Source organism: Acipenser ruthenus, chromosome 1 (assembly GCF_902713425.1).
Source record: "Acipenser ruthenus chromosome 1, fAciRut3.2 maternal haplotype, whole genome shotgun sequence".
NCBI lineage: Eukaryota > Metazoa > Chordata > Actinopteri > Acipenseriformes > Acipenseridae > Acipenser > Acipenser ruthenus.
In genome coordinates this window covers 9014344-9040928 of record NC_081189.1, presented here as the reverse complement: position 1 = coordinate 9040928, position 26585 = coordinate 9014344, and the positions used below count along the sequence as shown (strand labels likewise).

Here is a 26585-nt window from a genome sequence, read left to right as displayed (position 1 = left end):
TCAAACTTTCATTCTAATGCATCTGTGAACAGAATAATGGATTTCCTGCAGTGTTTACACCAGTCAATGTTTGCCTCCATCATTTTGAAAAGGAGAAAACCATGTAACTCATATCCCCCCAAATACTTGAACATTCATCTTACTCCTTCTAACTAAACTACATTTTTTCTTGATAAACATTAAGTAGGCAAAACAAAAAAACTGGTGCAAACAATTATATACATTTTCCAGGTATATATCGGTGGTAATATTACTGTAATGTATGGCAATATCAAATCCAAGATATTCATAAAGCAGCAGTAGCTAGTGTAATTCAATTAGGGTTTTAATTGTATTACGGTAAGAAATTGTACCATATGGTAGCAGAGCTAACAAGAATTTTATAATATATATTTTTGAATTATTTTTAGTATGAAGTACAAATAAAGGGCCAGTTTGTTTTATTGAATACAAGTTCGGTGAAATGATTTGAGATTTTCTGAACTTGGTTAGCTGGTTGATTTCTGTGGAGATGAACCTGCGATTTGCAGTCATGTTCGTTTAATAAGAGGTGGAGCCCCCATGCTCGGTGGAAGGGAAGGCTAGGGCACTGGGGTCTGAGCCCCTGCTCTGTGCATGGGATCTGTAAGAAGGCTGTCTGAACACATTAAGAGCCCCTCGTTCATGTAGAACAGCTCCCTGCAGAGCTCTGTCTTGCACTGGCGTATTATAGATGTCGTGGTTAATGCAAAACTGTTTTTATTTTAGTCTTTTCTTATTGCATATTTTAACCCTTTGCGGTCCATTTATTAAATGCGCGTCAGGCACGCCAGGTCTAATTAATTTTCACACGCGCAGTTAATTTTAGACGTGCTGTTTAAAAGTATTTTTTTTCACAGTCAAACGGGTTTAAAAGGCCCTGCATATCAACAAAGCACTCACTAGGCATCTCCAGCCCCGCCCCACCCTTTCGTTCGCTATAGCTTTCACCTATATAAGAAATAAATAATAATAATAATAATAGTCGTACATACCGATCAATGATCTCCTGATCACTCGTTTTATCACCAAACTCCTCAATAATGCGATCCAAGTCATTATTTTATTACTATAACATCTCAAAAAGCTCTGCAAATGTCAGTGTTCTCTGTGCGGGGACTCACTATCAGCCAGCTTGTTTACTTATGACCGCCCCGTTATCTGATACCAGGGCCATGTATGACTATTCATGAGATACGCCTTTGTTTTTTTTTTGTTTTTTTTGTTGTTTTTTTACTTGTCTCGGCTCCTGTCATTCCCACTCGGCCATTGAATGGTTTTCTCGACTTTTTCCGGAGAAAAAAATGACTAAAACCCGTTTTTTGCGTTTCTATAATGATGTCGGACAGGGTCCGACAACAGACCTAATAGGAATAATTGCAATGTCGGACCAGGTCCGACAATGGACCGCAAAGGGTTAAAATCCCACTTTGCACTAAACAAAATATAACTTTTGAAAAAAAAAAACATGTTGAAATTGAAAAGCATCGCAATCTAGAAGTACGATACAAGATACATTTACTGAGTTTTTTGCTCATGTTTTCACCTCTTTTTATCCAAGTAACTGTTGATTTTCAAAACAAATAATAAACCGTTCTGTGTGGTAATTAGGTGTCTCCTATGTCCATGCAAGTACAGTGCTTCTCCTTTTTATATAAGCTGTTTTATGTCTTACAGCAGGAATGAAAGTGCCAGGGGAATGTCATTATTGGGTAAATGGAGCCGTGACTGTACTGCCTTAAGTCAAGGGATCACAGTCATTTCTTACCAATTTTGAATCAAGTTTATTTTTTTTTTCCACTTACATAAAAAAGTGAGTGGTATTTACCACTTAAACGGAGGACAGTACATTGTGTTTGCACTGCATGCTGTGTTGTGAAATATTTCATCTACAACACAGAATGGGCACCTCGGACCACTTTAGAATGACAGTAATCCCATGATTTGATTATGAAGTACAAATGCATATGAAACAACCTTGGAAAAATGTAATAGCTAAAGGAAGGGCACATAGAAAGTACGTGCAAATCAATGGGAAGCAATAGCAGAGAAGGGGAGGGACCAGAGTGCAAAACATCATATTTCATCTTGAATAACCAGTAGCACAAATTGTCCCAAGTCATCAATCTCCAGCGTGTCCCAGCATATGCAGAGGGCCCTGCGTGTTTCCTGGAATGTTTGTGTGTATTGAGGATGATAAAATATTGCCATGGACGTATTTATTTATTTATTTGCAGATTTTAGATTGTCTTTTCACACAATTTTAGACCTATTTTAATAGTTTTTAAACACAATACACTTTTTTACTCCCCAAGTTGAAATGCAGCATTCGCTTCTCAATAGTTATTAAGCAATAAACGTATTTTTGTTGCCTTCACAATAGGGAGCTATTTGCTTACATGCCCACTACTGTATTTTAAATTCCATTTGATATGCGCATGGGTACAAACACTGCAAACCTGATTTGTATATACTGCCAGAAGTAATGAACAGGCATGCACAATGCAGAATATTGGTTTGCAGTACTTTCACTGTGCTATACTTGCTATACTTTGGGATTGTTGTTTTTTGTTCATTTACTCCCAAAGTAGTTCATTATATATCGAAACAACTATTAGGGGGTTTAGATTACTTTAATTGCGTGAATCTTGCTTCCCAAGTGTAAAGGCGAACAGTTGTCAGTCTAACCAAAATGCACTCTTGCTATTCTGTTGAGCCCTAATGTGAATTCAGTTTAACATTCTTATTGCAAATTCACAGTATTGGTCCTAATCGGTTTGCTTAATGCATGTAACCCCCACTGTGTAAGTGTTGTGGTTCAGTGTTTAAAAAGTGCTCTAACTCGATTATAATCAGTAATTCGATTCAGGTGTCTGCATGCGTGCTATTAGTCTGGCACAACTGTTTTCACTGACTTGGTTTGGTTCTGCAAAACCAAGCCTTTGTACTTATGTTAAGTATTACCTTAGTTTGCCACTGTGTGCTGTGCGAGTGAAGCTTTTGACACGTGATGGCATTAAATGAAATGAACCAGATCAGTGGTTAAGGTAAATATGTTTTATAATCATCACATATGCATTTTCTTTTATTGGTAAATTAGTAAGAAACAATTATTTTATAGAGCACTACAATTTGAATTTTACATTTTGTTTGTTTGTTTGGCTCCTGTAAAACATCCACATGCAAAACATGTTTTAGATCCAATTAAAATGCATCTGGAAATGTTTGAAAGGGAACGCTCATTTATATCTGACAATGAAAATGGATTCAATTAAGATTCTGTAGCAATCAGCACTTCTGTGTGTTTGTTTGCTTGTTGCCACAGTAGGCATGCACAAATGATTGTTATGTTTAGAAACCTGGGTCCTTTGTCTGCATGTATGCATTTTTATAGTTGACGTAGTTGATATGAAAGTTGTGTATTGATATCGTGTGCGTATTTCGATATAGATCATTTCAAAGTCTTCCAAAACTCAACTGACTCCTCCGAGAATTCAGTGCGGTAGTGAGAAAGTCAGACGGACAGTTCTATACCAAAAAAACTTCAATAACTACACAGAATGGACTTAAAAAACATTTAATTCATGACTGATTAGTAAAACAATTATGAACTGCAGACCTTGGCTTATAGTGGGAAACTAAAGCCTGCGGCTTTGAGCATTATAGTCCCCTGTTGTTATTTGTAGTTCTTCCCTCGGGGGCCATAGTTTCCCACTATTCGCCTCTTCTCCAGTCCATATTTACTGATTTTGAAAAGCATCTATCCTAGTAAACAAGGGATTAATGGAAACATTCTACCCCCAGTTGATTTGTCACTGTGCTTATGAGAAATATTGAGGATTTAAAATGTGCATATCAAAGAGTAGGGGTGCGCGATAATACTGCTATACCGGTATGTTGTGATATTCATCAGGCAATACAATAACCGGTATTTGAACAACAATACCGGTATTTTTGGAAAATGTTGGCTATTGTCTTGTGAGAATCACTTCCCGCGAGAACTCGTAATGCAAACACAAAAGAAAATATGACAGAAGCACACAGAGATTTTGAGCTGCTTAAATTCTGCAAAGCAAAGTCATGTGTGTGGAATAATTTCCTAATAAAAAAAATCTAAGCAGCATGGCAGTATAGCATCAAACATTGCAGTATGTTGTTTCTGCAAGGCTGAAGTAAAATATGCTGGCGGTACCACCAACCTTACATACAGTGGTGTAGTCCTACATCTTAAAGTACCGGAATGCTGTTTATTCCAAACCCCTGGTCTCCTTACTGACCGATATATAAAGAAGCTTTAATAATAATAATAATAATAATAATAATAATAATAATAATAATAATAAAAATTTTAAAATTACATTTAAATTGCATTAGTAGCAGGGGTGGTCCAGGACTACAGACACATTGTTTCATCCTTCTGACATCTGATTGGCTGAGCTATTGAGGGTTATACAGTCATAGACAAAACTATTGGCACCCAACACTTTAATATAAGATAATTCATGAAAACATGTTAAATACAGTAATTTAGTGAACATTAGCAGCTAATTAATACATTAATATGATGTGTACACAATTTCTGGTAGTTAAACAAACAAACAAAAAACAAAAGCCCTTAAACAATTTCAAATATTTGTTAATGGCAACTATTGCACCTTTACATTAAAAGTCTGTAAAAATGTAATAGAACTAATTAACAATTCACTGATTGAAAACCATTGCACAGAAATTAAGCTGTCAATAGCCAGAAAAAATAGGTAATTATTTCCAACATCTGTTGAAGAACATTTTGGCAACACAGCAGATGATGGTCAAGACAAAGGGGTTGGATTCATGTTTGAAAAAAGCAAACTATGACAAAGGAAATGACTACAGAGCAGTATCAAATAAATATGGAACACCAAAATCCACAATCAGCAGTAATCAAGATGTACCACAGAACAAATTTAACTGAAATGTTTGAAAAAAGTGGACGTCCAAAGAAAATTATGGGTACAGCTAAAAACAATCCAGGATTAACAACCAAGACCTTCAAAAAAGATTTAGAAGCATCAGGCACAATAGTTCATGAAAGAACTGTACAGAGGCACCTGAACACAGAAGAGCTGTATACAGAAGAGCGGTATACACGCAGACCTCGCTGCAAACCACTTAAAACAAACTGTCTAAAACTTGCCAACAAATATGAACAGGGGAATATGAAGCATTCTTCAACAAAATTATCTTGTCCAATGAGACTTATAGAAATTTTCCCCAAAAATGTCTCACAGTATGTTTGGATATTGTATTGTGCCAGTACTTTTGTTTGCAACATGTATCTCATGATTCTCTTGAATGATTTGGATTTGCAGAGACATTTGCAAAGCATGTTACAGTATATGGTAACAGTATGTAACATGAAGTGTGGTCCTCCTTGCTATCTCCTGAAGAACTATCCACTTGCTGTTACGTCTATGGCTTATGACTTGTGGTAATTTGCAAGAGCAGTGCCCCCGTTAACCAGACTACAGTACACAAATGAAACATTTGAGCTAAGGTTCAGTCATTTTTGTAATAGAAAATGGTTAATGTTTTTGTTAATCCCTTTTTTTTTATTTTTAAATTTTTTTTGAGACAACACCTTTAGAATGTCCGGTGCCAGCGTTCATGCTGAGGAAGCCTGGCATTAGTAGGGCATGTTTTAATTGCACACAGTATATACTAATACAAAATATCTATTATTCTACAATGGTGCTTAAAACAGGCTCAGATTATTCAACTCAGCATCTATTAACTGCTAATTAACAGTAACGTAGGGATTGTTACTTTCATAGTCTGCTTAGTTTTTGCATACACGGCTATAAAATGTAAAAACTGTGCCAAAACCCCCGATCAACTGTTATTGTAGCCCAGTGGAAAGAAAACACAGTGCTATGCTAAAACGGTAGGATGGTACACACTTTTAACATTTTTCATTGTTTAAACATTTTGCTGCATCTCTTTTAAAAAAAAAAAAAAATTGTAGGTGAAATTGTAGTGAACCTTAATGTACGTCATAAATAAATTTCTATATTAAAATATTCTCTAAACCCTTGGTGTATGATATACTCCAATAGGCTTTGAACAGCGTGTGTTCTACATGTGCTTGTCTTTAATGGGTTAAGGTGATTGTAATGGAGGATTCTGCAGCTCAGTACCCTATTCTGTAGCTAATTAGAAATTACTAGAGCTTGTTGTTGAGGAAAGGCAGAAACATCTACAATGTGGCCACTAGGAGGCAGCACTGCTTTTGCTATTTGCCATGACCTAAATTGAGCCTTAAAAAATGATTGGTTAAAAGAAAGTGGTAATAAATCAGAACAGGAATACAATGTACATTTGTTCTGACAGTTCTTAATCTAAAACAAACCCTAAAATGATATAATCTAAAAGTGAATTTATTTTCTATTTGTTTTTTTGTTGTTTGTTTTTTTGTGCATTTATAAAGCAGTTGGTCCTGATTCCAGATTTACACGGATTGCCCTCACGTAACCCCTTGACAGCTTGCTTTGATCTTCCTATTCAAGCTTTTTTTGTTGTTGTAAGAATTATGAAATATTACAAGGCAAGGTTCAGTTATGGTTATTCTTCTTGCATGCAAGCCTTCTAAAATCTGGAGGGTCTTCTTTTTAAGTTTTGGAGATTTTCAAGTGCTTTATCTCTCTGATGAAACCTGCACACGCTTGACTAACTTGTTTTTTGTTGCATACCAGAACAAGTGTGTAGCACATTTAATATATGAGTTTATAATGTTCTTCTGCTTGGACTTACTGCCTTGGAAAGATATTTCAAATCCTCAATAAGCTTTCCTGGTTAAGTGCATTAAAATACATGAATAGTTATTTGCCTAATGTTATTCTGTTATATTTAGGTAACATTTGCTTTAACAAGTGACACATCTGCCATTAAATTACTCTTCTCTTTCAAAGTAAATTGGTTGTTACCTGCACAGTTGCCCATCTGTGACAAACCTGTGCTAGTGAGTGTCTGTTTGTGTGAAGCCTGCTCTCCTTTCCAGCAGCGCTATCCTATGTGCATTCTCTGTGTGGCCTCATTACACATTTGTCAACTTTAGGCTAATTATTTCTGTACAGCTAGGGCAGGGAGCTGCATCCTCCGATCGTCTTTCTTGCTAATAGGATTGTATGTGCTTCAGCTGACAGTAATTGAAGGTTTCATGTCAAAAGAGTGTTAGCCTGAGTGGGCCTTTGTCACGACTGCTGGTACCCGTTAAAACACAAAGTAAAAGGATCAAACTAGGATTAGCTGAATTAAAGGATGGCCAGAGGCAATACCAAGTCCTTAGACTAAGTTACTAAGTTCCTTTAGGGGTAATTCCACCTGTAATCTAGCTAGTTGTAATGTGTTTTCATAAGTGAATTGCTACAGAGTGCAAGTTTGGTTTTAGTTTTTCTTAACTAATGATTAATTTGATCTTCCTCTTTTGAAATCGGTGTTCTATAGTACCTATATAGATGCATACTAACGCTTTGGTTGGATAATAGGCCTTTCAGAATTAGTAGACCAAATGCTAGTTAATCTAATATGCCATCTGCCTTACCTGAAAGATTAAAATAAATTCAACTCTCACATGCCAATGATTAAATTGGATTACTTTACATTAAAAATTCTGTGTTTGTTCATTTTTTTCAATTTATTCCAATATTGACATTTTGAAAACCTCATCTTTATGGGCAGAAACAAAACACAGAAGGGACTTTTTTTATTTATGTATTTATTTATTACACAAATGATCTCCAAACTCTCTGATAGAAGCAAAAGTATTCTGATCTGAAGGAAAGGACGCTTGTCACAAAAGGAACGTATCACTCCTTTATGAACTACAGTAATTCAAAATAATAATAATAATAATTGAAGCGTATGTAGACTTTTTTAATGTGGCAGTTTTCTGTACCAGGTTTCATGTGGTTGACTGAAACTAAACTTATGTTAAAGAAAAAAAATCTTACATTCTAACCTTAAGCAGAATGTCCAATTGGACCGAATGACTGCTGGACCAGTTTGATACGAATGACTGCCGAACTGGGAATCCTAGGGTCTGCTGGACCAGTTTGTTACGTTAAATAAAAAAACAAAAAAATATATTATTATTATTTATTTATTTATTTATTTATTTATTTATTTATTTCTTAGCAGACGCTCTTACCCAGGGCGACTTACAGTTGTATACAAAATATACATATCAAGAATTACATTACAATTAAGAGCAAGATACAAAATACAGTGACTTCAGTACTAATAAGAGCAAATACAAAACACAGTACGATTTGATGTCGGGGCAGTTCAAGAGCAGATAACAGTGCTGATAGTTACATCAGGGTTAGATACGAGTGCAGGTGAAATACAAGATACTACAGATTGGGTTAAGTGCAGGATTAACTACAGTAAAATAGGGAGCAGATAAGTGCAAGTTAAAGTGCATTACAGGCAGAGTGCTATATAGTCGTATTTACTATCCAAACGCCTCACTTATTTTCTTGACTGATTCATATTTTAAATATGTGTTGCAGACTCAGCCATAGTAGAAAATGAAATGCCCCTCGGAAAGACTCGCGGGCATTATAGCCCCCTGTCGGGAACAATAGTCTTCCCTCGGGTCAATCATTTTCTACTGTAGCGCTCCTCTCCAGTCCATATTTACTATATATATATATATATATATATATATATATATATATATATATATATATATATATATATATATATATATATAATCTATATATCTATATATCTGTAGAAAACAAAATCAGCATGGTAAAACTTACTTTATTCTTCATAAGATTCACATAAAAGCAGCATCCATTAACAAAACTGTAAACCCATGACACTAAACAAACATGAATTCTTACAGTGAAACACTCAAGTGTATATTCTTTAGATTTACTTTAAAACGTATTGAGCCGGTTTGTATCAGTCAACTTAGGCAATGTGATCCTTTAATGAAATTAAATTATAACTGAAAGGAAGCATTAAAGTTGGCAACCTTAGTTAACTGTATCAGCTTGTTATTCTACTTCGTCAGCTTCATATATAATATATATATATATATATGTATGTGTGTGTGTGTGTGTGTGTATATATATATATATATATGTATATAATATAGTGCTGGGACAAGCATGGGATTTTCATGTTCGGATATTCGCTCATAATTTAAGTATTTGTTTGGATATTCATTCGTTTTCTAAAAGTAATAAGCCATTATATTGCTCAGAACGCAGGCAGAGACAGCATAGCAGGGTTGCATGGCCCCTGTGCGTGTGCCTTTTATTGAACAGCAAGACATAACACGTTAAAGTGAAAAAAATATCCCAGGAGTAAAGAATACGTTGTGTAGGTCTTACTTCACCCCAGTGAATTAAATACAAAACAAAGGATGTTAAACATTGTTTTGTTTATTCCCGAAATAAATAGTACATAAAATTGACACCCATTTTATTTATTTATTTTATTTTTTCATTCCTTGCCATTGCTGTTTCTTCACAGTAAACAGTGGCGATCGACACGTTTTCATAAAGTAATAACATGAAGTTTACTTGTGCCTTTTTGTAGCTGAACAAACAAATGAAAACTGAAATTTAACAATGAAACACTTCAAATAAAACAAATGTGAAAATGGCGTTGTGAAATGAAGGGGGAAAAAAAAACTTAACGTTTTGGTTCTTGTTTATTACATTCCATATGACAAAGTCGCACCAAAATATTTGTAGTATGTACAATCTCTATAAAAATCACTACACAACATTTCCAGTAAGTTGGGGACTGTTTAAGCGAGGCATTTCAGAATGACTTGCTTGCCTTTTTTCTGTCCCGTGAGATTCTGACTCGCCTAAAGCAGCACACTTTTTTGACCCAGATGGCTTTCCATAGAGATCACTATGCTTGCATGCACATAATCTGGTTTGTTTACTTTTTGCTGTCTAAAACTTTTAAGGTTCAAGAGCTGCTGTGCTGATTCTGTGTGTTTTTTTATATATATTAGTCTCGCATATCACACTGAGCTCTTTTTCATTTGCCATTTTTGAAACTGTCGCGCAAATTCTGGTGAGGCGGTAAATAAGTGCAAGGTATTTTTGTAATTTAGTGAATACGAACATCTGATTTTTGTATCCGAATACATGTCAAAAAATATTTGTTATAATATATGCGTTACAGTTGACGACTGTGAGTCGCCCTGGATAAGGGCGTCTGCTAAGAAATAAATAATAATAATAATAATAATAATAATAATAATAATAATAATAATAATATGCATGCTGATGTACTACAGCATGAACCTGGTTCATCCAGCTTTAGGGTTTCCACCTCAGCACTTTTATAAGTTGAATACTTTTCATTACGTAAGCAATAAGACCCAATCTTCTCTATAAAATGAGTGTACAAAACAGCGTTTTTAAAACTGTATCCTTTTATTTGAATAAACAGAGAACAAAATATTGTGAAAAAAGATGTAATTATTATTATTATTATTATTATTATTATTATTATTATTATTATTATTATTATTATTAGTGCGCAGTTATTAAAAATGCTTCCGTGAAAATAAACTGAGGACAAAGTTTGGAAAAAGAGATTGTGCAATTGTAATAATAATAATTAGTGTTTTCCTTGGTAATTGATTTTAATATTTCCAGATATCGAGCAGTTATTAAAAATGCTTCCGGGAAAGTTGCCTTTTGATTGGAGAGCAGAAGCAGTGTGCACTTCGGAAGAGCTTGATGAAGATGGGAATGAACGTTTCCTGCTGCCGACAGAGTGTGTGACCAGGTTTTGCGTTGCTCTGCGTTGACGGTCCAGTAATTTGTAAGGCCACTTTCACATCGATGACCAGTCACAGACATTATTTCCGTGCTTTGCAAACCAGAGTTGGACAATAACTGGATTGTTGTGGACCTAACTGAATGATTTGTGTAGTAGTGATGGTAGGTTTTTCAGTTTGCCCGACAGTACTTCTCTCTGTACTTACAGCGACTGTAGACATCTCAGAGGTGCTTGTATTTTCCAGCATGTTTTGATTTAGCCATTCCTTTGACATCTTATTAAAAAGGTTGAAATTTACTTTAAACGACATTTTGTTACTAGCTGATGGAGTGATCTTGTTTGATTTGTTTTTGTAATGCGTTTACAAAGATTCTAAGGGTGTATATCAGGGATTATATCCCTCTAGCTCAACCGTATTTAGAATGCGTGGAATCTTTCCATTGAAGTATATTGATAAATAAATGCAAATACCTATTTTTCCTAATTATTATTTTTTTTTTTTGTATTAATGACTTAGAACACAGAATAGTGCCAGCATCTGCACAACATAGTTACTGTTTGGAGATTTATTTATTTATTTATTTATTTATTTATTTATTTATTTATTTATTAGCAGGCGTCCTTATCCAGAGCGGCTTACAATTGTTACAAGATATCACATTATACAGATATCACATTATATTTTACATACAATTACCCATTTATACAGTTGGGTTTTTACTGGAGCAGTCTAGGTAAAGTACCTTGCTCAAGGGTACAGCAGCAATGTCCCCCACCTGGGATTGAACCCTCGGCCCTCCGGTCAAGAGTCCAGAGCCCTAACCACTACTCCACACTGCTGCCCTGTTGCTGAGTGTGCATATACCGTCTCTCACCAATGAGTTTTGTGCTGTGTGAATTAACGGGGAAAAAATGGGAGAGCAGGTTAGGTGTAAAAAGTGCACTTGAGTATTATTGTGATACAATGTGAAAAATGACTGGTTTGAAGCTGCCTATTGAGTCATTCTCTAATGCCCACCCGTTTCAAACAGCAAAGAGCCAAAAAACAAGCCCCAAGGCTATGAATCATGGCTGCATCACAGTACAAATGTGACATGGATACGGTACTAGACTACCAAGGTCATGTTTTGTTGTGTAAAATAACAGCCGTGGGCTGCTGTAAGTGTAAGATAAATAATGGGTTAAGGAAATGAATCTATTAACAATCCTGGCAAAATGAGGGTGAGAATCCATTGAGGTGAAAAGGATGAAGATGGGCTTTGCATATACTGTGCATGTGCTAGTAACCAGAAATACAATCATATAAATAGCTGGTTAGTGTTATCAGTTTGGTGGCTCTTCGCTTCATTGATTCACCTCTTTCCATTTTCTTCTACAGTATTTAATTTGTGTGAGCATTGTTTGATCTTGTTGAGAGCTGCTGTTCTTTCCATGTCCTGAATTATATATAGAAATCCATGCAAATAAATGTTCAAGATCAATAATAAACTAATTTAATACAAATGCAGACATTTGATTCTCTCTAAACAAACCTCATACATCTGTGTAGCAAAGACAACAATGCATATTTGCATTATAGATAGATAGATAGATAGATAGATAGATAGATAGATAGATAGATAATATCTAATATATATAATCTCCAAATCATGCAGGGTTTTCTGTGTGATCCTGTAACACAAGTCCGTTTCTTCCAGGCTCATGATGACCGGGGGCTATCAAGCTATTCTGGTGGCTGCTGTGTAGAGCCGCCAGGCATTGCCATTGTGTGTTGATTTGTAGATGGGCATAATGTGTCCCTTTGGGTTGCTACCTGCTGAGTTAAGTGGTGTAGATAAGAGTTGAAGGGTTAATATAACTGCCTGTGCTAACCCATATAAATTATGGTTTGTCACGGCCTATAATACGTTGATTAATTAAAAAAAAAAAAATCAACCTGCAGAATATGTTAAACAAAAGTTCACATAGAATATTTTGGTTTGTCTGTGTGTAATAAATACTTTCTTGTATCTTAATTATTTAAATACATTTTGAACATATTGTTCAAGCAGATTGAGTCTTGCCAGTTAACAAATCTGAGGATTAATAAAATTGTCTTTGTTATGATAATTGTACTTATAAATCTATATTATTTTTTAAAACATTTTGTACACATGTATTTGTTTAAAAGGTTATTTTCTTTTTATAATATTACCCTAAAACAGTTTGTGTGTGAAGTTAATGGTATTGTTCTATGATGAATGAGATTTTGATCTTAGAAATTGTTACAAAAACAGTTTTGTAGGAAGACAACACTACTTCACTTCCCTTGGGTACAATACAGTGTGAATGTTAAAGTTTGCATGTTTAATTAGCTTGGTATGAATTGTGCTCTGTATAATCTCTAGTGGTTTTATAGAAGCATTTGATCAAACAATTTATTTTGTTCCTTTAACAATTTAGCTAATTGGTTGTAAGTTAAAAAGTACATTTTCATACATTGAATAAATGCTGTATCGGGATTTCCCCAATCTGCGTTTCGTTAATAAATTGTACTTACAATTAAAGAAGCAACAGAACCCTAATGTGATTTTTAAACTGAACCTGTGTTAATTCAAGTAGAGCGACACTGACACGCTCTAAACACTTTCATTTAGCTGACACTAAAAACATTTTATGTTGTTATATTTTAACACAATTATTTTATTAATGACCTTCCGTGCATATTAATTGTTCGAGCTCTGGACACAAAATGATCCAAACAAGTGCCTTCATGTACCTTTGAGTAACACGATAGAAGATGTTGATGTAATTAAAAGAAGAAGAAAAAAAAAGAAATTACTCCTCATTTCAAGAGAAGCTGTTTCCTGCTTAAGTGGCTAATATTTTAATTAAGTCTGAAGTGAAGTTTTTGGAGTATCTTGTGATAAACTCCCTCTTTTATGTTGATGGTAATTAAGCAGGTCCCCGAGGGGCCCCCGGGAGGCGCTGTGCATGATCGGTGCTAATTGTTAGACATGAGACACTGACCAGTTGGTCTGCTCTTGAATAGTCGACAGCGTGCTGACAGCCCAGCAGTGTTTTAAGATGGGCTATTGTGAGCTTTTGTCAGGGCTAACTGGGGCCCATTGTGGCCAAAGATGTTGTGCAAATTGAGGCAGATGGCTCCGATTCAGACGCGTGGCATTCAGAAGAGAGGGAGGAGGAACGGCTCTGCAAAGAGGGGGTCGCTGGAGGCAGGGACCCGCGCTATACTTGTTAGTGTTTTCAATGGGCCATGTGCGACAACTGAGTAACAAAACTGTGAGAATCCCCCCCCCCCCCCCCCCCCCGCCTCTGTGAGAAATGAAGGGGATAGGGGATGGGGGTGGGAGCTGGGAGCACACACACACACACACACACACACACACACACTCTCTCTCTCTCACTCATACACACACACCCGTCTTCCCTCTGGGGTCCTGCTTTTAGATGCAGAAAAAATTAACAGGATTGACAAAAGTTCATTGTGTTCCAAATGGCTTTTCAGTCAATTGCAATGCTAAAGAGACGTTTTTTTAATCTTAATACCATGTAATTAGAGGATTGAGTGTGTTTGGGAATTTGGTTGTTTTGGGGGCTCTGTGTGTGTGGCAAAGGGGATTAGGAATGAAGTAACTTGTTTTAAACAAGTACTGTTTGTTTCCTTCTCCTTTTTTGTTTTGTATTTATTTTATACTGGCTTTAGAGCAGCTCATTTTGGATACATTGCTTATTAATGCTATTCATTGTATGGAGATCAGTGTAGGACACATATATATATATAATGCATTTAAATTGAATATTGCTGATACATGCAACTTACTTAAATACAAATATATATATACATAATACCCCTTAATGAAGCATTTTGTACATTTTTTTTTATCGATTTACATTTTTCCCAAAATAACCTCGCAACTGTCATACAGGATCAGGTGGCTACTTTAGAATTTTTACATCATTTATATGGAGCACATTTGTAATAAAAATGAAAACTGCAACTCTTTTTTTTTATTCCTGATAAAAGGTGTCATGGGATGGAACAAAAAAAAAAAAAATTTTTAAATACACTGAAAAATATACCCTACATCGACACAAAGAATCCCAGAATCCTGCCTGCAGTGAAATGGACTAATGACTGTATGATACCAAAAGGCATTAAGATATCATAAGGAAAGCATGACCGTAACCCATGTTCTTTAATATTTAATAAAATGTTCCAATAAAGACCAATGAAAGAAGACCACTTCAGCTATTGAAAATGTTGCGTTTTGTAAACGAAGAGGTTTTTTCAGTGTCTTATATGTGTCGTTTGTTGTGTTGTTGGCTTTAACCCAGCGGTGTAAAGGGAAGGTAGGCCGATATTACAGCAGGAGCTCTTGGCTGAAGCTTTTGTATGCAGATTGCAATGTATAATTACAGTTACAATGGTTCACAATCCACAATAGATGGGAGGGGATGGACGGACATGGCAAGCTGTGTGTTTCCTAGCACTGCGACTGTTGATCTAAAGCACGCTCTGTTTCCAGGTTCGCTGCGAAGACTGTGAAAGCTGCGGACCTGGTGCTGGTTACAGTGGAGCTGAAGGAAGCCTCCACAGCTCAGCTCCTCATCAACACTGAAAAGACTGTGATTGGCTCGATGCTGCAGCGGGAGCTCAAGGCTGTCCTGACCCAGGGGTAACGCGCCTGCATCTGGACTTCACAATCTGGCACACAGCAAAGTGCCTTTCATTTAGAATATTAGCTGCTCCATCTGGTGCTGGGGGGGAATAAAAAATAAATAAAAAATCGATTACTCTACAAGCCCCCCCCCCATGCATCCACTTGCTCAGTGCAGCTGTGTATACCTTGCTATCATTCATTTAAATTCTTGGTGTTTCTTATTCTCATAAGGTCTGATGTCATTGTGCCTGTTTCTTTATTGTGTTTCACATTCACATTGGGGGAAAAAAAAAAAGTATGATTTTGATTAGACCTTTAGAGTACTGTACTTCACAGCAACTCTCTCTGTATCTCTCACATGCCACACTGTGTATTAGAGGTTTACTAGTTGAAAATTATTACTCCAGAAAAACAAAAAACGCAGGCCAGCCAAGATATCATCAGGAAAATAATATACAAGACTTATAAAACTATTTTATACCAAAGGATTCCCCTCAATAGAATGAATACACACACAGAGACAAATGCAGTACACATTTATTACAGATAAGATAGTTTGTTGGTTAAGTTGTCATTAGCTGTTTTGGTAGAGTTTGTGTCATAGTTTTCCTTACTTTCTTCAGAACATACAGTAGTACTTGTGTTAGTGAACAGACTAACTCCTCCATCTCAGTGTTACCAAGCAATACTGTACAAGTGCCTTCAAATCTGAACAAATCTGCTGTTTTGTTACTTGTGTCTTAAAATTACCACAAAAAAAGGGTGCCAGTATTTCCTGGTCAGTACACAATGTGCGTACATCATGTTAAATGAGTCAAAATATTAAAACTGGAAAATAAAACAAATGTGGCTGAAAATACTGCTGTTATTATTTTTTTTTTATGTATTTAAACTCCTGTTCAAGAAGGAGGTAGAAATGGGTGCTTTTGGTTTCCTGAAATCTTCATGTTGGTTAAGTGTCTTGTTATAAGAGCATCATGGTTGAAGAATACAAGTGCTGCTCTTCGCTTCCCTACAGTCGATGATGCTCACTAAACTTATATCTACTCTACACTAACTGTAGTAAACGTAACTCTTCTGTTTTTTTTTGTTGAAATGTTCAGTAGAAAGACTGAAGGGTCCAAAGGGTCTGCAGGTTTAAATGTGATGTCCCTAATTGAACCCCTACGTTGCCACTGTCTACTTGTTACCAGTTAACCACCCACATTTCATCCACAACCCATGCAGTGTTGAAGCATTAATGATGTCCGACACAGTGGTCAATACCAGCTAGATAATTGGCAGTTAAGTGTCCTGAGCCAAAAGCCATGGCACTTAACAGAAGACAAGGTCAGTTATCCACAGGTGATGACCGCTGTAGAGCATATTCATGCTATTATTTTATTTATTTGTTTATTTAGCAGACGCCTTTATCCAAGGCGACTTACAGAGACTAGGGTGTGTGAACTATGCATCAGCTGCAGAGTCACTTACAACTATGTCTCACCCGAAAGACAGAGCACAAGGAGGTTAAGTGACTTGCTCAGGGTCACACAATGAGTCAGTGGCTGAGGTGGGATTTGAACCGGGGACCTCCTGGTTACAAGCCCATTTCTTTAACCACTGGACCACACAGCTATCAAAAAACAAACCAATGTTTTTGTGTATTAATGCATTTTTAAAAATGTGTTTATAGGTTATATTTGGAACACAGTCTTTTGCTTTTTGTCGCTGTTAAAAGTGAGTATAAAGATTCTAAAGTCCTGTTAGCATTTGAAGGGCATCCACCTTTGGGATCGGGGCCTTTGGAACCCGGTAGGCTGAGAAGATATGTACGGTTTAGAACAATCATTTTGTTTTTATTCGTTCACCCTTTAAAAATGTTTTTTTTTTTTAAAGAATGCTGATACATTTTGTATGTTGTAATTTAAAATGATTTTGAATTCAATTCCCCAATTCTAGTAGCAGTTAATACTTTAGAGTGCTATGCACAAAGAATTGATATACTATTCAGTAGTGCAGAGGAATTACCAATAAGTCCAGCAGAAGCAGCAGCGCAGTCCCATTGCTGAAATAAATGAGCTCTTCCTGACCAGGTTGGTTTGATCTGTAGGTAAATCAGTCCTAACGGTTTGATTATAAAGTGCACCAGGATTCCTCACAATATAGGTAAATGCATGGACAGATGATCAAAAATTAAAATCCAGATTGTTCAATTAGTTAATTTGATTCCGAGAGTTAAAAAAAAAAGAAAAAACATGATGAAGGTGGCGCAGTGAATATTTCCTACCACGCAATAGCTGTTTTTCAGCTGTCAATTCCTTAAGACATTGTTCAGTTTTTGAAGTTGAAGTCAAACTGTCCACTTTTGCGAAATCTTAAAACAATTCAGGCTATGAAATGTAAGTGGGTATGTGATGTATTTATCGGCTACTATGCGAAAATATATCTGCATCTATGTATCTATATCTGTATCTCTTTAACACCATCAAAATCAAGTGTCTCACGTTTTCCAGTTGACATCAGAAGTGTGCTATGCTGGTTGTGTGCTGCTGAATCTCCCAAGAATGGTGCAGTAAATGAAATGTTAGTGATCTGCATGAATCCACTGGCAATCAATTACTCATCCGGTCAACAGAATTCTTCAGCATTGTTACGAGCCGGTAAGCATGTATATTATGAGCACACAACTACAGATACCCTAGACCTCCATTTGAATGCACTGTGTATTCAGAATTCCATGGGTCAGAAGGGAAGATCTTATTGTGGGCCTATTTATCAAGACTCTGACACTTCTGGTTCATTCCTGCATGCATTTCAACTGTGGTCTATTGGGAAACCATGCACCACATTATTATTATTATTATTATTATTTATTTCTTAGCAGACGCCCTTATCCAGGGCGACTTACAATCGTAAGCAAATACATTTCAAGTGTTACAATACAAGTAATACAATAAGAGCAAGAAATACAATAACTTTTGTTCAAGCAAAGTACAAGTGTGACAAACCACAATTCAATAATACAGCAGATAATACTGATAGTTACATCAGGATATGATTAAATAGTGATAGTTACATCAGGATATGATTAAATACAAAGTACTACAGGTTAAACACTTGGCAGATTACAGTATTCTGAAGTACAGGATTAAATGCAGTAAAATAGGGTGCAGATAAGAGCAAAATAACCACATGTTTAAAATAACCACATGTTTAAAACACTACCATGCTGGTGTAAGCATCGCATTAATATGGATTTACTTTTGCACTAATACTTCCTGACTGTGGTCCTATCTGCCACCATTGTGTATGAATCTGTGCCTTTTTAAATGTCTTTTTGTTAAATAATTAATAAAAGCATACTCAGAATAAACAACTACGATTCTAGCCTTTTTAGTCATGTGAACAAGCAAGTTAAAACAATTATTAGCATACATTTTAACAGCACAGATTAGGAGGAACAAGCATGGGTTTGTGCTGTAGTGTTTGCGTTGTATTGTCACTTATTGTTTTATATATATATATATATATATATATATATATATATATATATATATATATATATATATATATATATATATATAAATAACATTAACCCCTGTTTTTCCACCCAACTCCAGTTTCCAATGTCAAGCAACTTGCCAATGCAATTTACTGGATGAGTCATCATTAGATAGATCTACTTCAATGGCAGTTTAGTCATTGGCACCAGTACAGGATCTCTAGTACTGCATTCTTTATTAATTACTTCACTTCAACAATGGAAATGGTCAACTAATGATTGGACTTGGCACAACTTGTGTTCAGGTCTGTTATTGATCTAAGGTTACAGTACCCTTCTCAGACATGCCTTGCCCTACATGAAGGCACCAGAAGAAACCCATCATCCCCGTTATTACACGGGATTGCTGTGTGCACATTTTATTAGGCCTGTTTTGGTGATTATGGTGAAAATTGCGTTTGCTTACGTTAATCTCTGGGAATTTCATGCAATGGCCAGCACTGTTTTTTTGTCTGTTTAAAAAGGGATTACAATTGATATTATGTATTTTTTATTTATTTAATTTTTTTAACTTAGGTGACCAATTATTATTTTTATTTATTTTCCCCCAATTTGCAATGTCCAATTATGTTTTTTCTCCTCACCGCAGCGAGTCCCCACACAGCACAGACGTTCTGAGGGCATGTGAGCATCCTCCGATCTCACAAGCTTAAAGCCACAATTTTTTTTACGCCGAGCAATCCAGAGCAGAGGTGGGCAGGCTACCAATCCCAGAGAACAGAGATCAGCCCTGCTTTTTATCCACTCTGAATGTGCTCGGTGTCTGGCCAGTAGGGGTCGCTGTTGCGCGATGAGGAGAAGCAATCCCTGCCGGTTTCACATCCCCCACTGCGGGAGCGTCGGAGTCAATGTGACATCACTTTCGGAGTCCCCAGCAAATTTGGGCGTCTTTGCGCAGCCCGGATGCGAACCGGTGCCGTCCAAGCTGTGTGACTCATCCTGCACTCCCAGCGGCATGAGCCACTCGGGGACCCTCCCACTTGATATTATGTCTTTTAAACCTTTGCTGGGGTTTATATACCAGCTGGGTATCCAGCAGGAAAGCAGTGAATGTGTGTGTTCCAAATTCCAATTCATGCTGGTCTAATTTTAGCAGATTCTGGAATTTTCAGCAGCGATGTTTTTTCTTTATCATTAAAAAAAAAAAAATCTTTCCCCTAGCTGCCATCAATATACTTTGCACAGATTTTGTTTTTAATTGTTGTTTGTTCCCTCCACCTCCTTGTTGGTAACCTTTCTCGGGAATCATTTGGTAATTAAGATTCTGAACAGAATTGTGTTTAGTGTGCTCCTGTGCAGTCCTCACGTCTGGGACTTCAGTACAGCGGCACACAGCTGCTGTGGTTGATTCACAGTGCTGTGGCTGTGGCTGGTAATAAATAAATCCTCTTATATAGTTGTTATGAACACCTGTTAGATCATCTGTCAGCAAAGCACTGTTCACATTTATCATGGTGTGCTAGTTATTTTACCTCAATCCATTTGCAGCTGACTCGGCCTCCATTGCTGGATTACTATTACCACACCATAATCGCTCGCTTCCCTTCGCTGTACAACTTGCAGATAAAAGATTTCGCTACTTGACAAAATTGAATAAATAAAGGTGCAGTTGAGTGCAGTAAAAGTTTATTTTAGTCATCATTTGTCACGGCTGTATTCTATAAATCAAACAGAATAGCACTCTCACTGTCTCCGGCAGTGCTGTCAGCGTAGACAGGGAAAGGGTCTGCTTTTCCTTCGGACAAGATGACAAGACTTTCAGACCAAACTGCTACATGGAAACCATTCCTTTTACTTTGATTTCTATTTTATATAAGAAGGATGGTTTACAGCCACTTTGGCAACAGCAAAAAAATATAACCTGCATGTAACATTGTACTGAAAAAAATATTTTTCCACACCACATATATTTTAAAACACACACTCCGTGCTTGGAAAGGCTCACGAGAAAAAAACGTTTTGTTCATTATTAGTGTTATTAAATGAAAGCCGAACAGGCTGCTTGCAAGGGAATGTTTGATGGTAAAGAAATAGTAACACCTGTGTTTCCTTTAAATACATTACTCTTTAGTCTTGCAGGCAGTCTACAATTTCTGTGGGCATGCATTCTGAAAGCAGCTTGTTAGAAGTCATTTCAAACAGTGTTACAAGTGTAAACAAAATGCAATTGCAATTGGGGCGAGCCAGCATCATCACTAAAGCCAGTTATTGGGATTTTCTTCCAAAACTTCAAGGTGTTTTGAACCGACTGGTAATACTGTAATGAAGCACCCCAGTGAGGAGAACCGGCAGCTACATCCCCTGCTAGTATCTCTAAAACCATTTGAGAAGAGCCAGCAGCTACATCCCTTGCTAGTATCTATAAAACCATTTGAGAAGAGCCAGCAGCTGCATCCCCTGCTAGTATATCTAAAACCATTTGAGAAGAAGAGCCAGCAGCTACATCCCCTGCTAGTATCTCAAACCATTTGAGAAGAAGAGCCAGCAGCTGCATCCCCTGCTAGTATCTCTAAAACCATTTGAGAAGAGCCAGCAGCTGCATCCCCTGCTAGTATCTCTAAAACCATTTGAGAAGAAGAGCCAGCAGCTGCATCCCCTGCTAGTATCTCTAAAACCATTTGAGAAGAAGAGCCAGCAGCTGCATCCCCTGCTAGTATCTATAAAACCATTTGAGAAGAAGAGCCAGCAGCTACATCCCCTGCTAGTATCTCTAAAACCATTTGAGAAGAAGAGCTGGCAGCTACATCCCCTGCTGGTATCTCAAACCATTTGAGAAGAGCCAGCAGCTGCATCCCCTGCTAGTATCTCTAAAACCATTTGAGAAGAAGAGCCAGCAGCTGCATCCCCTGCTAGTATCTCTAAAACCATTTGAGAAGAGCCAGCAGCTGCATCCCCTGCTAGTATCTCTAAAACCATTTGAGATGACCACTTCATAGGAGGCTGTGTGGTCCAGTGGTTAAAGAAACGGGCTTGTAACCAGGAGGTCCCCGATTCAAATCCCACCTCAGCCACTGACTCATTGTGTGACCCTGAGCAAGTCACTTAACCTCCTTGTGCTCTGTCTTTCGGGTGAGATGCACTTGTAAGTGACTCTGCAGCTGATGCATAGTTCACACACCCTAGTCTCTGTAAGTCGCCTTGGATAAAGGTATCTGCTAAATCTGCTAAATAAACATATTTTCAGTGTTACGGCGCCCTTCACTTTGAGCTGTGACCCAAGATGACATATTATGTTTTTAAGCTTCTTGGGTATAGAGCACCACACATGTTTTACAGTTGGTCCTTTTCTAATAGTTTACCTTTTAAAATTCAGGGTTTGAATTTATGGATTATAATATGTTACTACTGCCATAGAGACTGAGTTATCAGAATTAAAACTGTACAGTAGCATGTTATCAGATATTTATATTTAAACCTTATTTTATTACTGATGAATGTCTTCCCTTTCCTTCAGTGTATTGATCTGAAATTCTGTATAGGAGGTTATGACCCTCCTCACTGTCCAATAATCACTTGTAATCAACATGTTAAAGGCTTTTTCATCTAAATGTTTAAATGGATACATGGGGTTTTAAAGTTTGTAATGTTATTATTTTAGTTTTTCAAGCTGTTAAATAATCCAGTTGTATAACATTATTTAATATTGTTCTAATGCTTGCCAACTAGTCTGATTTAATTGCCAGACCAAGTTAGTAAAAAAAAAAACAGTAGTCTTTCTAGCTTTGTTAGCATAAAGTAACACATCTGAATAATTAGCATCCCCCTAATAGCCCCTTAAACACTTCAGAGGCACTCTGCTGTGAAAGCTCAACCCATCAGAGCCAATGCCAGGGATGGGCAAATCCGGTCCATGTTTAATAGGGCTTAATAAATAATGGACTGCTTTAGGACCTGTGGGTGGATGTTTAACTGGTTACATTAAATACTTGCGAACATGGCTGGAACAAAGACCTGGACTGGAGGAGCCAGCTATGCCCACCACTGGGTTACGTGATTGCCAATTGGGCAGAGCTTATTGATGACATCACACCGCTGAATTCTAATTCTAAAGTGGGTAATTATTGCTTGTTCATGATGATGTTTATAATTATAACATTACTATGTCTGCTATATTACTGTGTCACTCAATAAGATTCTTTATTAATGTGTAAGATTCCAATATTCAAAGAATTTAATGAGGACTTGCTCATATCTTTATGTTGACTCTTATTGGATATCCATGATAACCTGATAATAGGTTGGGTTTTTATACACATTTGTGTTGCTAAATTAGACCCTTTTACCCAACAATCATATCAAATAATGCTGAACAGCAGGATAATATATGTTTATCTGCAGCAAACAACAAAGCACTAGATGGTCCTGTGTTAATGTTCTTAACCCAGTCATCCATGTGTGTGTGTGTGAGTCCCTCTTGCATATTTTGCCGCATTTGCTATTTCCGGACGAGTTCAGGTAGTAAACCAACTTCAGTTTAATTTAAGTTAGCGTTGAAAGTCCCCTTATAGAAAATAAGTTTCTTTTAATATGCACAAAAAGCAAGTCTGGTTTTAAAACTTGTGCTAGCTTATCCAGTGGTCAGGAAGTTTGATTCAGGGGCTGCTGTGAATGTGGCCTGCCTGGTCCAGTGGTCAGGAAGTTTGATTCAGGGGCTGCTGTGAATGTGGCCTGCCTGGTCCAGTGGTCAGGAAGTTTGGTTCTGGGGCTGCTGTGAATGTGGCCTGCCTGGTCCAGTGGTCAGGAAGTTTGATTCTGGGGCTGCTGTGAATGTGGCCTGCCTGGTCCAGTGGTCAGGAAGTTTGATTCAGGGGCTGCTGTGAATGTGGCCTGCCTGGTCCAGTGGTCAGGAAGTTTGATTCAGGGGCTGCTGTGAATGTGGCCTGCCTGGTCCAGTGGTCAGGAAGTTTGATTCAGGGGCTGCTGTGAATGTGGCCTGCCTGGTCCAGTGGTCAGGAAGTTTGATTCAGGGGCTGCTGTGAATGTGGCCTGCCTGGTCCAGTGGTCAGGAAGTTTGATTCAGGGGCTGCTGTGAATGTGGCCTGCCTGGTCCAGTGGTCAGGAAGTTTGATTCAGGGGCTGCTGTGAATGTGGCCTGCCTGGTCCAGTGCTGTCCTCCAAGGAAGGGGATTTGTGCTGATAATACTGATAATGGTAAAAGAAAGAAAAGGTGAAAGTGGGCTTGGGCAAGCTCAGAGATTAAAATGCTGCAGAGAATGAAGAATGATAGTGCTGTAGCAAAGGTTTATGATGACCATTACGCCACACAGTTGGTTTCAATTTTATTTAAATTATCCATGGGAATGACTGAGACCATAAATTAAACCCAATCATAAAATATCTTTTCAAAGTACTGCATAAAAGGTAATGTAACTTCATAATTTTTTTGTCACCATTTGTCTATAGCCTTTTTTCTTTTATTGTCTCCAGATTTCGTTTCGAGATGCTGTATTGCGAGTCCCCTTGCCTTCCTTATCCTATGTATGTAACCCAACACACACAGGGGGTTTCCTTTTAGCTATTGGTCATACTTGTTGTGATTACAAGAAGAGTCAGAGGTCTGGTAATGGTATAAATCACCATCATGAGAGACTGTTTTCTCCCACATACTCTAGATGCACCCTGACGTCATAACTATTATATGACAGGTGTTTTGGACTTTTTAAGGTCTCGGGTTAACCAATCAGTCGGTCAGGAGCCTTCAGCTTCAAAGGACTCAATCACTGGGCTCAGTGACAGGCTGCTGTTGCTATTGGCTCAATATGGCATTTGTTTATCCAGGTTTGAGCAGAATCAGGGTAACAGGATCTGAGCAGATTCAATAAACAAACGTCACAAAGGCTCCCATTGCTAGTATACCAACAGCATCCTGTAACTGAACCCAGTGGCTGATTTGCTACAAGTCTCAGAGACAGAGTGGAAGCTTCTTTGTTTTTAATCCAGGACCTTACAAAAAGAAAGACCAATGGCTATAATTTGAGGATGCATGGAGTATACATGGAGACAGCTGTCTCCCTCTGGTATAAAACCGTGACTTTAGGAAGACTGTCATCTCCTCATACACGCAATGCCCCCTCTTGTTATTGCTTAAACGTTTGAGACAATGCCATTCTACTGCAGAGGTACAAGACACTGAGGGTGACGGGATGAGGTGCGTACCAAGACAGTGCTGGAGAACAGTATAGCACCAAGTTAAACTATATTAATGGCATTTTCAAGCTACGTTGTACCTGGGATCTGCTGATTTGAAAATGCTTGACTTGTTAATGATCAGTACAGTATCTATAGTGATTATACTACAAGCCAAATCTCTTAGTCTCTCAGAACACAGAAAATACTATGTGTGTATTCTTGTAGTACATAAACTACAACAGATAACCTGAATCTGGCTAGCTCTGTCACTAGCTACAAATCAGTACAAATGGTAGAACTCATTATCAGCTGGTTTGTTTGTACCTAAATGCCTCTATATTGAGCACATTTAAAATCAAGGCTATTTCTGTGTCCAGTTTTCTACTGGATTCGGAAGCCAGTCCCCACTCCCAGCTGTGTACTGTATATCTACAGCAATTGTTGTGTGCTAAAGGGCTACAATTCAAACCTCAGCTTTCCATATTGTCATCCGAGGCTGAATAAAAACAAGCTGAAAAACAACAGCTACCCTTTTAATTGTAAATTAGGAACTGACAGAAAGCAGAAAATTGAGTTACAGATATCCGAATATCTCTAATGAGGTTGTTCTATTTTGTTTTTTAAGGAAGGGGAATTGTTTTTCTTTCCTTGCATCCAAAGACGCCCACGTAAAGACGGCAGGCCATTAATACTGTGGTAGAATGCATCTGAAGCTAATATTCAAGCCTGTGATCCATCTAGATGTCTGGCACATGCTATTATAGGCCACGCAGAGAGAATAGGCCTGTGGCTTTATCATTGCACCCAGTGTGACAACTTGATTTTCTGCTTTCTCCGCAAGCTGCAGCCACACGACATGATGGGGCTGTTAATTTGTGCATTTCATGGTGTCTGTCAGGGCTGTGGAAAAGGAGAAAGAGAGCAGTTTAGGGAAAGGGAATGGAGCATGTCCCAGCCACGGAAGCACCTGTCTGCACTGACGGCAGGGAGCACTTCTCATTAGTGTGCAGGTCTCTAACCGCAGCCACCGCCTGACAGCATGGCGCGCACACACACACACACACTGAGACACACACGCACTGTGACAGGCACAGAAAAAATGGGAGGCAGCCCGGTCCTATTGTTTGCCCTTGATGAGCATGTCATTAATGGAAATGGAAGAAACTGGAGGGGCACATCAGTATTCAAATAGCCTGCCGGCTTCCTTCTATTCATTCTTCTGCCGCCTTCACAGGATTTGTTTTTATCAATGCAAGGCTTTTTAAATCTTATAACATGAAGGAAAAAACAAAATGTGCTTGAAAACACAGCTTTAAAAGAGATATCGTAGGTAAAATGAAAAGCGTTAGCACACACATGCTTTAAAATTATTATTATTATTATTATTATTTATTTCTTAGCAGACGCCCTTATCCAGGGCAACATACAAT

At 37.5% G+C, this 26585-nt stretch overlaps 1 protein-coding gene across 3 annotated transcripts in view; it reads left to right on the top strand.

Annotated features, from left to right (window-relative positions):
- The window catches only part of LOC117404058 (AP-3 complex subunit beta-1-like), a 106202-nt gene extending 89863 nt beyond the window's left edge, over positions 1-16339 (top strand). For all 3 annotated transcript variants that reach the window (XM_058994403.1, XM_058994345.1, XM_058994469.1), the window contains one exon: positions 15348-16339. In XM_058994403.1, the coding sequence (XP_058850386.1) occupies positions 15348-15501 (154 nt within the window). In that variant the 3' untranslated portion in view covers positions 15502-16339. The remainder of the gene's footprint in view (positions 1-15347) is intronic.
- The last annotated feature ends 10246 nt before the right edge of the window (positions 16340-26585 follow it).